The sequence below is a fragment of the Protopterus annectens genome, chromosome 3.part1, assembly GCF_019279795.1.
Source record: "Protopterus annectens isolate FY-2018-M chromosome 3.part1, PAN1.0, whole genome shotgun sequence".
In the NCBI taxonomy this organism is placed as follows: Eukaryota; Metazoa; Chordata; order Ceratodontiformes; family Protopteridae; genus Protopterus; species Protopterus annectens.
Window position 1 is genome coordinate 996257287 of NC_056732.1, and position 17213 is coordinate 996274499.

The window sequence follows — 17213 nt, forward strand, 5'->3', positions numbered from 1 at the left end:
TGGGGTACTACCAATGGGTCTGAACCCACAGATCTCTACAAACTGAGTGGATTTGTGCCCTGAAACTTAAGGACCATTGGCAAGAAATAGAATCCCCTGCTATGACTGGCAGATATGTAGCTTAGATGCACCACTACATCATTTGATCCTGCAGGAATTAGTTTTGCAACATTCACAAATTCTGAGAAATCCTCTACCCCTATCAGGTAATTAATAACCTTGACAATTAATATATCTGCCAATACATTTTGCTAAGTACCCTCAGGTAGCTCATTTTGTATTAATAGTTCCACTGGTCTTGCTCACTCATTGATACAAGCTTTGTTGTTCAACACAATCTTACTTATCTATCTGCTCTTCAAAACTCCCTAGTGACCCTTGTATATTCAGTCAGGCACACTGTTCCACACAGCTAAAAATATCACCAACTTTGAGACTTTTAACAAGAGACCATTGTAAACTGTGAGAGAGGCCTTTTTTGGCCAGTAATGTTTCATAACTCCATACAAAATGTTGCTGTCCAACCATCCATACTGACAAAAAGTATTCCCCTGGTCACATGCACTGTCATTATGTAAGTGTTCTCTCAGCTCAGCTTGGTAAGCCAAACCTGCTACTGGGTTACCTTTTACAACATCCACACAGGTATTACATTGCATCACTGTCTGATTTGTATTCTTTCTCTGCCTGAGTCTTGGGTGAATAAGACAAAGTACCTGCTGCTAACAAGGTCTTTCCTGGAAAATGACTGATAGTGTACAACTATTTCTTCAGTCTGAGGTAAGATCCCTCAAACCGGGGTAGAAGTCCAGTATATCTTGACTACCTAATGAACTTGCTAGAGGTTTGTGATCAGTCTTCAGTTGAAAATGTTGGCCTATGAGAAAGTCTGTGAACCATGAATATGACCAGTCAGACTCAAAGCCTCTTTTCTATCTGTGCTTATCACTTCTCCAACTTGTACAATGACCCAAAAGCATAAGCAGCAGGTTTCCATTGCTTCCCTACTTTCAGAATGAGAACAGCCTCATGTCTACAGACAATTTAAACTTTTTGTGTGGGTCATGTAAAGTCAATGCAAAATCGTTTGATTTCACTGTATGAATACTTTCTGCTGGGTGCTGCGCTAACATCAGTGATTTTTTTCTGAGACAAGAGGTCTGCCACTGGCTTTTCATTTTTGGCAAGACATGGAATACATTTCCCCTGGTAGTAAATTATTTAGAGGAAGAGACTTATTTCCAGGACTGCACTGTTTTTTTCTGAGCCAGGTACAGTAGAGAGTCGATTATCTGAACATCAATTATCTGAAACGTCAATTACCCAAACCAGTCTTCCAAATTTTTCGGGTAGGAAAAAATCATGCCTGAATATGCTAACATTATAAGTATTCACTTGAGCAAGTTTTTTTAGTTTGTAGCCAGCTCGTGTGTGAAAAATATTCTTTATAGGTTCATAGGTGTGCACTAGGCTAATGACCCTGGAGCCTTTACAAGCCTAGTCCATAGGATTACCCTGGCATCATGTCACCCGACATTAGTCCCCAGTGCCTCTGTTGAGTAGAGTCAATGGAGTCATCCTCAGGGTGAATTTTCTATTTATGGTCCACTGACATCTCTGAATGGTTGAAAAGTGCATTGCTGCATGCAGAAAAACACAATATTTTAGAAGTTTTTTATCCAATTCAATTATATGTTTGATTATCTGAACTACCGTAGGTCTCAATTAATTCAGATAATCGACTCTCTACCGTATCACCCTATCAGCAGATAGGCTTTAACCAAGAAATTTCATTTGATTTTTACTTAACTCATATTTTTAAATATCCAATATGATACCTGCATTCTGGACCAATGTGCAAGTACATTTTGTCCCAGCAGTGTTTCCATAGAAGAGAACATTATCCATATTGCAAACTGTATCAAGACGAAGTCTCTCTATGATGACTAGATGACTGACATTCACATGTGAAACTGACCCAGAAAGAGGAAATCCCAAATAATAGTCTTTTGAAGAAATAATGACCAAATGTGATAATAAAATGGGATGTATTTGACTGATTCTACAGAAGTGGAGTTTGCCACAAACCTGCAACAGCATCTAGCTTGCAGATCATATCCACAGGCATTCCTAGTGTTTGCTCCATACATGGCACAATATTTTCCCTGCATACACATGCAGTGTGATGTTATGGCAAAGCAAAAGTAAACATAGTAAAAATAGAGAGATAATATGAAAATGCATGTGATTATGTTAGTCCCTTTCAGGCAATTTATTTCAGGATATAAATAGATTAAACATCTAGACAGATGGACAGATAGACAGACAGAAAGACATATGCTGGCATCATGTACTACCCGATGTATTAACAGTTTGAGCTAGGGTATAAATATTGAACAGCAAAGTAGACAGTAAATGTCATGCATTTATTGAGGCAAAATAAAGAAAACAGACATACTTACATATAATCACAGTGTTTCAGATCCATACTGATTTTCAGTTAAACATCATCAACATGCCCATTCTGTCATTCATTCTGCAATCATGCAAGGTGGTTAAAAGAAGGGTGTTGGAGCTATCCTGTGCCAGCCATCTTACTATGTCCACGGGCTCTTTTGCTATACAGTACAACATCGTGAGTAAAGTGCATTAGGTACATTATGTACTACAAGTGCTTGCATGCTCAGCACTCTGCAGTACTATGTTTCATGATCTTTTGTCACACAGCTGAAAGTGACATACTCATCCTGCCACTCATAATGCTTAAGTAAGCTGAAAACACAGGCTGCAATAGGCTGGGTAAAATTAGTTTTAAGCAATAGTTAAAGATTTCCATGGACTGGATTCTGAAATGAGTTACCCCATTCCAAAAAAGGATTCAAAGATTCTTCAAGCCACATAGGCTAATGAGGAGTACCAAAACCCTACACATAATTCTCTAATATAAATTGGGCCTTCAATGCTATGGGACTAAAAAAGTCTGGATGGGTGCTAAACAAGAAAATAAAATCTTTATGTAACTGTCTATACCATTCAAATGAATGGGCTTTACAGGCTAGTTGGTGCCCCACTTCTATGATAGTATTGGTGCATCAGGCAGGACATGGTACAGTACTGCAGGCTATGGGGAGATTCATGGACAGACTATGATCACAAGTATGCAAAGTAATGTGGTTTACAAGTCATCACAATTTTACAGTGGGTCTGACTCAAAGTTTATTTTTTTTAAAACTTCAGACTGTGCATTAGTAGTGCAACCTCACAGTGTACCCCCACAATATTTGTGGTTGTGACAGTGAATGCATAAAGTGTTATGGCTCATGCAGCTAATGTTATGGCTGTTTTAGAGGTGGTGTTGCCCAGCATCAAAGACCGTCACCTCCACCTGTATGTCAGGATTGGCACTATATGCAGGTTGAAAGCCTGCTGTTCTTGTGCAAATGAAGATGTGAGATTTGTGTGTATTTGAAGATAATAAGAACTGTGCAGCTTGTTCATTTAGATTCTGACAGCACCGTGCATAGTTAGCAGGATTTATTAACATAGAATCTTTCTCAGTCCCATTATTCATACACAGTGTAGCAGGCCTTAAGAGATTCTGGCCTGGTACCTGGATTCTGTTATATGGACTTTGCACTGGGGATAGCTCAGAACACTAAACTTGAGGTAGTGTTGAAGGGTGGTAAAGGCTCTGCAGTGCAATAACAATTCTGTTGGAATCTGTTGGCCAGGTTTCTTCCACATGCACAGTGGTATTGCACAGGGCTATCAATACAATACAATAGCTATGCAGACATAACATGTACATACTGTCATTCCTAGCTATGCTAAATGAAGACTCCAAGTCTGAAACATGCAGTCTGGTGAATAAGATTATTCCCCTTTGCTCCTGAAATGCATTACATATAAACGGTTTTCATTTGCAACACTTGTGCACTTTATTCCTTGCTGCAACCTGATACTCACACTTACTACTCTAGAATTGTTTATTCAGTGAACTTTTAATTTTTTGTGTGTGGGTTTTAAGCTGCCAGGTTTGAACTACAGTCCCTGCTTGTTAACATCACTTTCATTTTGTACCTTAATATAGTAAATGAAGATGTAATTTTAAAGTATTTCAAGCTCTAGCTTCTAGTTTCAGCATGCATTCAAAATCTTACATTCTTCTATACTTAACAGAACATGCTGATATGGTAATATTCTCAGCTCATATCCAATATTTAGTACAAGGTTTTGTGTTCCTCTACCACAAATAGAAATTATATATAGATATATATAACAATCAGTATGATACTAAAAGATTAGTATTACAAATTCAGAAAGTAATGTATAACATACTTTTATGTTTTATGGGATTTATTCTCGTTTTATTTCTTATTTCTATGGTTTTCTTTTGCTTATATTTCACCATGAAGATTCTGACACATTTCATTTCCTAGCTATGCTTATTTTCACAGGAGATAACGCACTGGTGGTGACCTGTTATCAGAGATATTTAACCTTAGTTATGTTTAATTATTATATATTCAAAAATCCTTTAGCTGGCTTTCTGTTAACAAAACAGATTAGTTTGTATTAATTATTTTGAAATTTGGAAATGTTTTATTTACATTACACAAAACCAAGGGACATTTAAAGTGGGCTAAATTAATAAAAGTAATATGGCAAACAACCAATGTGTATTGTTAACTGAAGGAGGCTTTAAGGAAGTAGAAAGAATGAAATATTAAACTACAAGCAAGGCAGTATGGCAAGCATTAAAGCTTTCCCATTTCTTTCCCATTAGTCAGCTCAAAGGCAAACATTTTTATCATGTAATAGACACTGTTGAAATTAAGTGATCATGGAACATATACATTAGCATCTTTTTGAAGTAAAATACATCAAAATTCTTTAGCAGAAAGAGGAAATTTTACAATTTTTAATTGAACTTTGGGAGTCATGCTTCTACTAAGATCACAAAATGGATAACGTGTTTATATCTCTTAGAACTAGAATTTACTTGATAATTCTATTCTGTCACAGGCACATAAGATGATCTATTTAAAGGTACTTCATGGCACAAATTGGTAAACAATACCTTACTTGTCAATCTCAAGATATGACAACATATTACAAAAATATAAGTAAAAAATGTTGACAGTTCAAATGTAAAGCGTTTTAGTGCAACTTGGTAAAACTGCACCAAGCAGTGACTTGACAAGATTACCATATGCCTGTCTTGCACAAAGTTTAACGTGTAATACTGCACTTCTCACATATCTTTGATTTACAGTTAATTGCATTTCAGGTTATGTAACCTTGATGTTAAAACTGCCAGTAGTTTATAAATTATGAATATCATTGCATACTTTTTATTTCCACTCTCTACTAATGTTTTCTTTGTGACCCACACCCAAATGGAAGCCAGTGTCTTTACATATGCAAACGAAACATTCCAAGAAAATCATTACAGCAACATAGGGCATTGAAATAATAGTTACTTTCTTGCATTTTGGTTTTAGTAACAAATCATCACATAACTTAATTTTAAATCTATGGTGTCTGATTTGTGAGACAACTGACAACTGAACTTCTGGAACTATAGCAGCATACATTAATATAGATAGTGAGGCATTTTGGATTTAGTCTTTCTTATTCTCATGACAAGTGTTTTATGCTTCAAGAAAATTGTCAAGGGAATATCTTTATTAGCAAAATTAAATGCAAACCTAACACTCTGCATCAAAAACTATATAATTTGGTATCATATATGGTAAAGAGGTTACACCCATTTCTAAGGGTTTACTATTTATATTTGCTATGGAAAGTGCAGCAATACACTTTAAACTAAAACATTAATTATATATTAAGTAGCAAATGAATTATTTTTTAAATCCCTGTTGCTGTAGCTAAGAATCATTTTATTGCATAACAGGTAAAAAAATAAATTGTATATTTAAACATTTTTTCTGTATAAGATAAAGAAAAGGCCCTTTGAGTTTGAAGTTTGGTCCAATTTCTTCAGTCATCATCATAAACCTGTAAAAAGAAATTAAGAATATATGAGAAAGTAATCTAATACTGAATTTTAAGGAAATGAAATTGACATTCCAGTACAATGTCTAAGACATGCTGAAATATGACCTATAATATGTTCATTGCTTGCTGCTTCCATATATTGATTTCTTTTTTTCTGCAAATTAAAAAGTACAAGACTATAAAATGTCAGTGTATATAACAGCTGGCCACTGACAAAATTGGAAGGAGGATAAAATGAAGCAGTTGACAGCCAGCTCATCCATCCCAGTGGGAGGATTTGGGGAAGAAAACTGATGCATGTGTGACTCACAACTCATCTTGTCTAATTACAGGGGGCAGTGACAAGACTTATAATTGCATTAGCTGCTGCCACATCTAGGACCTTGACTGGCCACTGTAAGAATGATGGTTCAAAGCTCTGTGCTTGCAACCCCCAAGTCAGATATTTGCTGGCTGGGGTTACAGTTGAGTTACCATTGTGGTCTATTTCGTGAGAAGGCAGGTAATCCACCTGGTTATGGGTCACATCTGAGCGTTCTTGGAAAAGAGCTGTTAGGGGATCTGGGACTGTGTATCATCAGAAACCATGTGAAAAACTACAGGTTACTTACTGGACATGCAGGAGGAATAGTAGTAAAAATCAGTTTGCACGATTAAGACTAACTGGATCTATATATAATAAAGCAAAAATCATCAGAACTAGTTAATAATTAAACATGCATATGCGCCTACCTTGAATAACAATACGAATATTAAAAGACATGAACAGCTAATTGTTTATGTTCTCAGACTATAGCAGTAAACATACCTCATACTATGAAAATGTCCTTTATTAGGCAACAGAAAATTACTTTATTGCTTTCTTGTGTCAAAAGATGGACTACACTGCACAGAAGCTGTCTGGCTTCCTCATCTGTCCCCGTATCTCTTCGTCTCACGTACACTTGCTTACATATGCATGCATGCATGCACACACACACACACACACACACACACACACACACACACACACACACACACACACACACTCACACACACACACACACACACACACACACACACACACACACACACACACACACACACACACACACACACACACATTCAAACACCCACACAACAATGACAAACACTGGCTTAATGCATTTTTGCATATTAATTTCAGTATTGATTTTCAGGCATACATATAATACTTTTGTATTTAGCTTACTACCACTTAAAACAATAATGAAGAGTTAACATTTTAACAACACAAACTTTTTGTCTTGGTTCAGCCTTTCCTGAAAAAAGGGTGAGGCCTTGATAAGATGGTTGACCTTATAATTTGAGGAAATATGGGTTAATGTATGAAAGCATTCAGTCATGCATCAATAAAAATCAACTCAGTTAAATGCTGAAATGTTCCTAAACATGGGTACTGTACATAACAATACATTGCTATAAAAATGCACACCAGATCATTGCCATTCTGCACTCACTTTTTTGTATTTGTCCTAACTGTACATCTTTATTTCAAATTGAAAATGAAACTCAAAAAGCACTTATTAATCAAAGCCAAATGTCCCTGCTTCAAGAAAGGACATATCATCTAATACAATCCACGTCTCTTCTCTTCTTTTAAAATTTACCGGACATTGACACAATTAAGGAACTAATGTGTGTATTGTGTCTTTCACACTACTTGATTGTACATTGCACAGTGCATATTCACTAGAATGTATATATACATTTTTTCTATGTAAATAGGCTGAACTACTCTGTTATTGCTTACATTTCTGTATTTTTTGTTTGTGAAATGTTTCGCACTTCACTTGGCTGAGCCTAAAATTGATCAATATTGATCACTGCATTACCCCGTTAAACAAAAACAAATTTATTTGACATTTGTTTGACATTTGTTGACTGGGAATGTCCGACTGAGCTTGCGCCCTTTTTCAGCAGAGGTCCGGGGAGAAAAGCTCCACAAAGTATTACATATACCATAAAAATGTTTACAAACAATACAGTACGCATGAGGTAATATAAACATGCATTATAATGCTTGGATTCACAATTGTAACATGAGAGTTTAAAGGTGTTATTTACAAAACAGGCAATAACACCAAATGATGAAGTCTTTCATATGTCATTGTATAGAGGGGAAGTAATGACAATTAACTCAGAGTTTAAGAAAAGAGTATAGAGGTACTGTATATCAAATCTTAGTTCTTACAGGGAAAAGCATGTACATCAGTAATCGGAAGCAGAGGGGAGGTTGACAGAGAGAGCAGGTGATAGAAAAAGTATGGCTATGGATAAAAGAGGGAAAATTAGACATTTTTTTTCAATTTGTAAATAAGAGAGGAGAGTAGTAGTAGTTAGCATCAAGTGAAATATGAGAAAGGGGAGTAAGCTAAGTGGGAAAAGAAGGGAGGGAGGTAAATATGAGTAGCGGAGAAACTGAGTGAAAAAGGTATTAGGAGTTAAAGTTCTGTAGCAAGAATTACATACAAATTGAGAAGGGGATGTATGCAAAGAGGCTCAGGTGATTAAGTTCACGGTGGTTGTGTACAGGAGCAAGTCCAGGTATTTGTAAAGTGGACTTTTAGGCCAATTTTAAATGGGAGGTGTTGTGTAACAGATCTGATTGTTAAAGGTAGCTTATTCAAGTGGATAGAGGGAAGATAGCTGTAGAGGGTTTCACCAATTGATTTTTTTAGGTTTATAGATGTCAAGGAGGTTTTGGTTGATGCTTCTAAATTTTCTGGTTGGGAATTAGTAATTTAAGATGTTGGAAATGTTAGGACAGAAGGAGGGTTTGTAGAGGATGGAGTGGTAATATTAAGTTGAAAGAAAATAAGTTGATTAGGGAACTCAAGCCATTTCAGTGTTTTCAAAGCCAAACAGTGATGGGATTTAGGTTGAGTGTTGGTGGCAAATCTAGCTATTTTGTGATATGTATTTTCCATCTTATTAAGTAGTGCTGCCTGCAGGTTAGTGAAGATTTGGGAGCCATAGAAGAGACAAGGTAGGAGATAAGCAAGAGAGGGTAACCGTCTTGCCTCTGGTGTGAGATACCTTTCGTTACGGTATAGTAAGCCAAGCATTTGGTCAGTATTTTTGATACAGTAATTTGTATGAAGGTTGAACTTTAATTTATCATCAATTATTACTCCTAGTAGTTTGGTATGGGATTCAAAATTGATGGTTGTGTTGTCTAATGATGTGATAGAGAAGGCTGTGTGATGATTTAGGAAGAAATACAAGTAGTTTAGTTTTCTTAGCATTGAGTATTAGCTGGTTATTGGTTAGTCAGGTCTCAATATTTGTGAAAGTTTGCTGGGTTTTGGAAAACAGGTCTGAGAAATAATCAGAGGAGGTGATGACTGTAGAATCATCTGTATACTGGATGAGAGTTCAGTTGGGGAAGGATTTATAAAAATTGTTAGTAAAAATGTTGAATAGAAGAGGTCCTAAGATGGAGCTTTGGGGCACACCTGTGGTGACTGGTAGAGGAGGGGACAGTGTAGAAAGCCATCTGACAGATTGTTGCCTATTGGACAGGTAGCTGCTGAACCAAGAGATAGTGGATGGGGACAGATTAAGTTCTGTTAGTTTAGAAATGAGCAAAGGATGAGACACAGTATCAAATGCCTTGGATAAGTCCAGGAATAGGCAAGAGACTAGTTTGTTCTTGTCTCTGGATTGCGCAACTGAATTTGTAAAAGCAATGAAAGCAGTGGAAATGATGGTTCAGTTAAAAACCATGCTGAGTGGGTGTTAAAATGTTTTCTAGTAATAGGTAGCATAATAATTGTGCATGGACACATTTTTCCATGATTTTTGAGAGTGGAAAGAGAATAGCTATAGGCCTAAAATTGGAAATGTCTGTAGATTTTCCAACTTTATGGATGGGGATAGTATAGAATTTTTCCAGATAGATGGAACAGTAAATTCAGACAGTGAGCGACTTGTCAGAATAGATATGGGGTATGCAATGGAACAGGTGGCTATTTTTAGGAAGTATGGTGGCAAGCTGTTAGCAGATGTGTGTAATGGGCAGTCAGCAGGATATGCAACTCACTTTTAAAAGTGATGTAACCCCTCGTAACTGTCCAGTTCCCTTCAACGTTAGTCTTTCCATGTGGTCTTCTGTTGCCACCATGAAGGAGGCAAGCCAGCCCAGCTGCTTCATTCCTCTTAACCCCTGGTAGCTCAAATAAACAAATGGACTGCTACTTGAACCTATTTCACCAGGATCATAGTCAGGATTCTTTCATGCCGTGCTAATGGAGCTGGCAGAATAGAATACTTAATGCAAAAAAATGTGTGTGTGAGTGAGAGAGTGAGAGAGAGAGAGAGAGAGAGAGAGATGTATGCATCTTTGTCCGATGATTGAGTTTTCAGAAACTTGAAACTGATATGGACGAGACCATGTGATCGAGTTTCTGAAAACTCGAACATCAAAAAAAAAAAAACATAAAAAATCTACTTTTTTACATTTATGCAGGGGTTCAACCCCCCTTCAGCTCCCCCCCCCCACCCACACAATTATATATACCAACTCCAAGATCGCACTACAGTGAACAAAAGGGTAAACTTCTTAATCCTTATTGTACTGCAATCTCCACTCAAAAGCTTCAAGTTTTCAAAAACTTGATCATATGGTCTTGACCATATGAATTTTGAGTTTCTGAAAACTCGATCAACTGATAAGGATCTATATATATGTGTATGTGTGTTACTGTAGCCAGAATTTCTTTTGCTTAACCATAGTCAAGTATGGCTGGTGAACATAGTCAAAAGGTGGCAATTTTTTTAAGGATGGGAAGGCAGTATCTGTGTGAAAGCACCTGAATGTTGATTTGATATGCCTTGATAAAAGCACTGTACATGAGCAAGTGCATTTGTGGGTTGGATTGTGTTTTTGTGAAATAAACTATATTATACAATGACTGGCCAAACATGCACGCTGACTGGCGAGCCCAAACAGTGTGCCTGCTGTAAATCCCACAATATACCAATGGAAAAAAGTCTGGTCACCCGTTCGTATATTACAAAACTTTTATTTTTTTTCCAACAAAAATTAAAAAAAAAAAGCTATAGTCCATACTCCAGACATACCCGAGAGGCAGCATGAAGGAAATGCAAAGAAAATCAGGTATGTTATTTAAAACTAAAGACACGTACCTGATTTTCTTTGCATTTCCTCCATTCTGTCTCTCTCTTACCCATAAAGTAGCCAAAACTTTTTTTTTAATAATAAAAAAAAATAAAAGAAAGAAAACAAAAATGGAGCAATGGAGACTTTCTTTTCTCCATTGCGTCCTTTCCAAAGCATTGCTGTACTGGGTATGCATGGGAACGCAAGTCCCATATGCATGCACAGTACATTAATACAATGCAGCAGTATACCACCAGCCGCGGAAGAACAGTAATGCACCATTATACAAAGACAGTGTTTAAGAAAAGTATTTTTCTTCTTAAAAAATGTCATTGTATAATAACAATAAATGACCCATGGTTGTGGTATACTGAAATTTACCCAAGGTTAGCTTTATTTAATCACTCGGGCTTCACCCTCGTGATTAAACCACACCAACCGTGGGTAAATCTTCAATATACCACACTTCGTCATCGGTTATTGCTTAAATACATTGCTAAGAGAATAATTTATCTCACTTGATCACAAACACCTGAGCTGTTTCAAGACAGAGAGTTGCTATTTTGAAAGCATTCTGTGTGAAAATAAATGATTAATGATCTGGTGTGATAAGGAAAGTATGAGTGTGTGAGAGAGTGAAAATGTGTGTGTGTGTGTGTGTGTGTGTGTGTGTGTGTGTGTGTGTGTGTGTGTGTGTGTGTGCGTGTGTGTGTGTGTGTGTGTGTGTGTGTGTGTGTGTGTGTGTGTGTGTGCGTGTGTGTGTGTGTGTGTGTGTGTGTGTGTGTGTGTGTGTGTGTGTGTGTGTGCCTGTGTAATACCATAATTTATTTTACTTGATTACAGTCAATCATCAGAGGTGTAACCTGCCAAAAATAGGCAGCATTTTTTTCTTTTTTTGCACCCACTGTCTATTAATAATCATCTACCTCTCAAAAATGTATATATTTGGTCATCGTCATCAGAGTGAGGGTTAACCAACTGGGGCCATCATTTAACCAACTTGTTCTTCTTCTTTCAGATTTTCCCGGTTAGAGGTCACCACAGCAGAACTCCGGTCCACTAATGATTGGCAGTAGATTTTTACAGTGCCGAGGTGCCAAACCAACACCCAACCTTCAACAAAGGCACGCCCATTCACACGTCTTTTGAACGCCACTCGACTACGAGGAGGACATGCAGACTCCACACAGAAGGCACTCCAGCCGAGAATTGAACAGAAGAACCTCTTGCTGTGAGGTGACAATGCTACCGCTGCACCACCGCGGAACTAATAACCACAAATAAAGATGCTAAAATATAGCAAAAATTAAAAACAGCAAAGATAAAACCACAATTTACACAGTCACCAGAATACTGCAGATGATATCCCCCCACTTCTGCAAGGGGCATTTCCTCCAAGCATTCCTGCCCCACTACTGAGGCCTGAGTGATGGCTTTCCTGGTCTAAGCCAGGGAAATCCCACCAACTCTGCATGTTCACCAAGTGTGCCCTACCGTCCCTACCTCCAAAAACGTGAGTGGGACACACCTCTTCACTGCCTCCCCCCACCCCCATGCCTGTCTCATCCAAGACCAGGGATGCTAATTAAATCTGGCTGCCTCCTTTACAGTCAGGGCTTCATCAATCTGTACCAAAGTGACAGACTATAGAAACAGGCTATTGTTAGAGTGAGTGGGTGCAAAGGCAGTCTCTGTGTTAATGCAACTTGTCAGATAATATGGATTTTCACTGGGTGTGCATGATGTGTATGAGTAAGTATGTTCATGGATTTCTATGAAACAAAATTAAAAAACATTACAGTAGCTACATTTTCTTTCATGTGATATCATGAAAGCATTTATGGTATACGCAGTCACAAAGTAATTACCTTTGGGAGTATGGAAGTTCACTCTATTTGAAATCAAGTTGCTGCAGGTAATGGGCTTGCTGTGGTATTGTGATTGTGTTTGGGGATTTATATGTGAAAAAAAATTGTCATTGCAGTTTTTATTTCTACAAAATTTCTATGAATTCCTTTGCATTAGGGATGTGCACCTTATTAGAAGGGACAATTTTTTACTTAGGCAGATTATGGTTGGGATTCAGACAAATATGATAATACAGCCACCTGCTGAAAGAAAAAGCAGTTAAAATTGCACAATACAGCTTGATTGATTAGTTTTGCAGTAGGAGTGGTATGGTTATGAGAGGGATAGGGCATCATAAGTAGTCAATTTGCTGGAAAAAGAAGAATTAGTCATACAAGAAAGTAGACAGCACTATGGTATGTCACGTGACCACTTAAGTCCAGTAGCATGCATGTAGCATACTCACAACTATGCACATCAACATGTGCATCCATGAGCTGCTATACACACAGTTCAGACCCCAGGAACTTTACAGCTGTTGTGTTGCATTTACTAGTCTTTTGGCACATATTCTTATATCCTATGTCATTCCTGACTGTGTTGAACTGTTGCACTGTGCCTGCTAGTCATGCAGCATTGGGAATACCTCCTTTGCTATTTCTGCTTTGACAAATTACTTTTACCTTGTAGCACTGCATCCATTAGCCTTGAGGCATTTGTGCTCATATCCTGCATCATCTTTGCATGTGTAAACTCCTTGTATCACTTTTGAATAATTGTATTGTGGCACCCATGGCTATATCCTGTATCTTTCTTCCTTGTCACACTATGTGTATTGTACTATGTGTATTGTACTATGTTCACTAGTTGTGGGGCACCAGTGCCTACATTCTGCATAGTTCTTCCTTGTCACACTATGCGTACTGTACTATGCTCACTAGTTTTGTGACACCAGTGCCTATTTCCTGCATCTTTCTGTCTTATCACACTATGTGTATTTCACTATGCTCACTAGTCTTGTGGCAACAGTGCCTATATCCAGCATAGTTCTGCCTTGACACACTATGTATATTGTTCTATGCTTACTATTGATGTAGCACCACTGCCTACATCCTGCATAGTTCTGCCTTGTCATACTATGGGCATTGTACTATGCTCACAAGTCTTGTGGAACCAGTGCTTACATCCTGCATAGGTCTGCCTTGTTATACTATGTGTATCATACTATGCTCACTAGTCTTGTGTGATCCTCTCCCCATCATATTGGTTACCATCAGTGGCACAGTACCCATTTGTACTGAACTATGCCCCATCAAATTTTCTGATACCTTGTGACCCCATTATGCACTTAACTCATGTGTTTTAAACCCACTAGTATTACTTATTTCCCTTACTTTGAGTCAGTATAGCAACTGCCTTATGTTCACTGCCAATAAGCTGTTGCTAAGTAACACTAACTCTGCTTCCAAGATATACAGATACCTACTTAAACCAGGGGCAAGCTCTCATGTTACCCTTTTATTAGTGCTCACCATAACTCTGCACTGCAATAGCACAATACTAATAGTAAGACACACACACAAAGGTACTAAACAAATAGGTTCATAGGTTCATACTAGGCTATCTGCCCTAGGGCATTTATAAGCCTAGCCAGAGTGTGTTTGGCTTTCGCCACCCATTTTAAATTTATTTTGCTATGCTCTTTTTCGAGGTTAGTATATAGTGCCTCTGTCTAACAGTGACACAGAAGTGATACTCGGGGTAAACCTACGATCTCCCATCCACTCATCAAGATTCCTCTTGAAGAGAGTCAATGAGGGACTCTGCCTAACCTGGACTGGGATTTTATTCCAGAGTGAAGGGAGCCTCTGGGTTATGAATCTGTCCCTCCAGCATGTCCTATTTATTTCAGTGCTGAGGTTCAAGTCTCTCAAGCGCATAGCTCAGTGGGATTTGGATTTTCTGAGGTGCAGCATGTCCATTAATTCCGGGTTGGACATGACTTTATACGTCAGGCACAGATCGCCTCTGAGCAGGTGGTATGTCACTGAGTAGAGCTGGAGTTTCTTTAACCAGGCAGCATATGGCATCTGTTTGAGCCCATTGATCCTCTTGTTGAGGTACTTTTGGGGTCTTTCCAGTTGCTGCAGGTGTCTGGGAAGGTACATCCCAAAAGGGGCATTGTACTCAATTATGGGCCTGATGAGGGATGAGTAAAGAGGCACGATGACCTCCCCTGATCTAGATGTGAATCCCTTCATGATTAGGTGGGCTATATAAAATGTTTTTCTAACCACTTTGGCCATGTGGTTGTCAAATGAGAGATTGCTATCAACTTGGGTCCCCAGGTCCCTAATTACTTCTTCTGTACTTATTACCACCTATGTGGTAATTTGTGGGCACTTTGTTTTTGCCAAAGGGGATGACTATACACTTTTTGGCATTTAGATGGAGGCCATGGCTCTGGCGCCAGTTGTCTGTTTCTATGAGGCCCTTTTGGAGGATGCTTGTGTCGGCTGGAGAGTCGATTCTGGTGCCCAGTTTGCAGTCATCTGCAAAATTGGTCAGCCACAGTCCTTCCGTGTTGGCTTGTACCTCCAAGAAATATATACCAAACACGAGAGGTCCCAGGACTGAGCCTTGTGGGACGCCACTTGTAAATGGTTTGGAGTCTGACATGGCTCCAGCAATTCTAACCATGTGGGTTCTGTCCTTGAGCCAGTTTGCAACCCATCTAGTGACATAGGGGTTTATATTTAAGCTGATGAGCTTATCTATAATGCCCAAGTGGGGTATTGTATGGAAGGCTTTTGCGAGGTCCAGGTAGGCTGTGTGGAACACCTTCCCCTCGTCAATGGCCTTGGTGACTGTTTCAAAGAAATTGACCAGGTTTAAGAGGCAGGATCTGCCCTTAACAAAGCCAAACTGGGTAGGATCCAGTGTCTGTAGGTCCCCAATATCTTTATTTATGAGGTCCATGATGATCCTTTCCATAGCTTTGCAGACCAAGCTAGTCAGGCTTATGGGGCGATAGTTTCCAGCATCCGTTGAGGCACCACCTTTGTGGAGAGGGACCACTGTTGCTGTATGCCACTCTTTGGGTACATATCCTGTAGTAAGACTGAGATTGAACAGTAGTTTAATGTTTGGGTTTAGCTCTTCTTGGAGTTCATGTAGGACACAGCCTGGGACACCATCTGGTCCCATTGATGCTGTGTTTTTTGCTTTGGAGAGGGCGGCTCTTACCTGAGCATCTGAAATGTCAGGGGGGCAACACTCTGCTGGGATAGATATTTGCCCTTTTGGTGGGGAGGGGTGGAGAAGTTTGCACTGAACCTGTCAGCTAGGATGTTGGCAATGTCTGTGGGTTCAATGTATTTTTTGTCATTTTGGACTAATTCTGAGCATATCTGGGAATTCCCACCCAGGTTCCTAACATAACTAAAGAAAGCCTTGTGATTATCCTTAGTGTCCTGCGCAATTTTTCTCTCGAAGCTGGCCTTAGATGATTTTATGAGTGCCCATAGTTTTTTGCTAATACTGATCAGAGATGCCTTCCCTTTTTGAGATTTTGCTCTATCATGTAATAGCTTCCTCCTTCTATTGTATAGTTTGTTTATGGCTGAGGTCCACCAGACAGGACGTCTGCCTTTGGAGGATTGGGTCTTGGTTTTATTTGGGATTGCATAATCGATGGATTCCTGAAGGTGTTCATAGAATGTGTTTATAAAGGATTCTGCAGTCTGGGCCGTATTTTCCACAGGCTCGGGGGCTTTGAAGGATTCCACCTCGGTTTTGAGAAGTGTGAAATTTGCTTTAGAGAAGTTTTTCACTGTGGTTTTCTGGGCAGGGGGTGGGGTTGGGATGTGAATATCCAGTGAGATTAGTTTATGGTCTGATCTTACCAGTGAGGGATACACTTCTAGTCTGGAGCATAGAGTCCCCATGTTGGTGATGATCAGGTCCAGTATATTTTCCCCTCTTGTGGGAGTGGTAACAAGTTGTTCCATAGCATTTGAGTTTATACATTCTAGAAACCTTTGGGCTAGGGTGTTGGAGCTAGAGTAATGCTCCCAGTCTATGTTTGGGTAGGTGAAGTCACCCAATATAATGGTGTTTGGAGAGACCTTCATATTTTCCAGTGTTTTCAGGAAGGCCAAGTGGGGTTTCTGGGTTTGGGAGGGTGGTCTGTAGCAGGCTA

General features: G+C 38.8%; 1 protein-coding gene across 1 annotated transcript in view; it reads right to left on the reverse strand.

The window, feature by feature from the left end:
• Positions 1 to 2405: 2405 nt before the first annotated feature.
• The window catches only part of CCHR3.PART1H8orf34 (chromosome chr3.part1 C8orf34 homolog), a 3081413-nt gene continuing 3066605 nt past the window's right edge, over positions 2406 to 17213 (reverse strand). Inside the window, exon 15 of the mRNA XM_044067160.1 lies at positions 2406 to 6021. Coding sequence (XP_043923095.1) covers positions 6014 to 6021 — 8 coding nt within the window. The 3' untranslated portion in view covers positions 2406 to 6013. The remainder of the gene's footprint in view (positions 6022 to 17213) is intronic.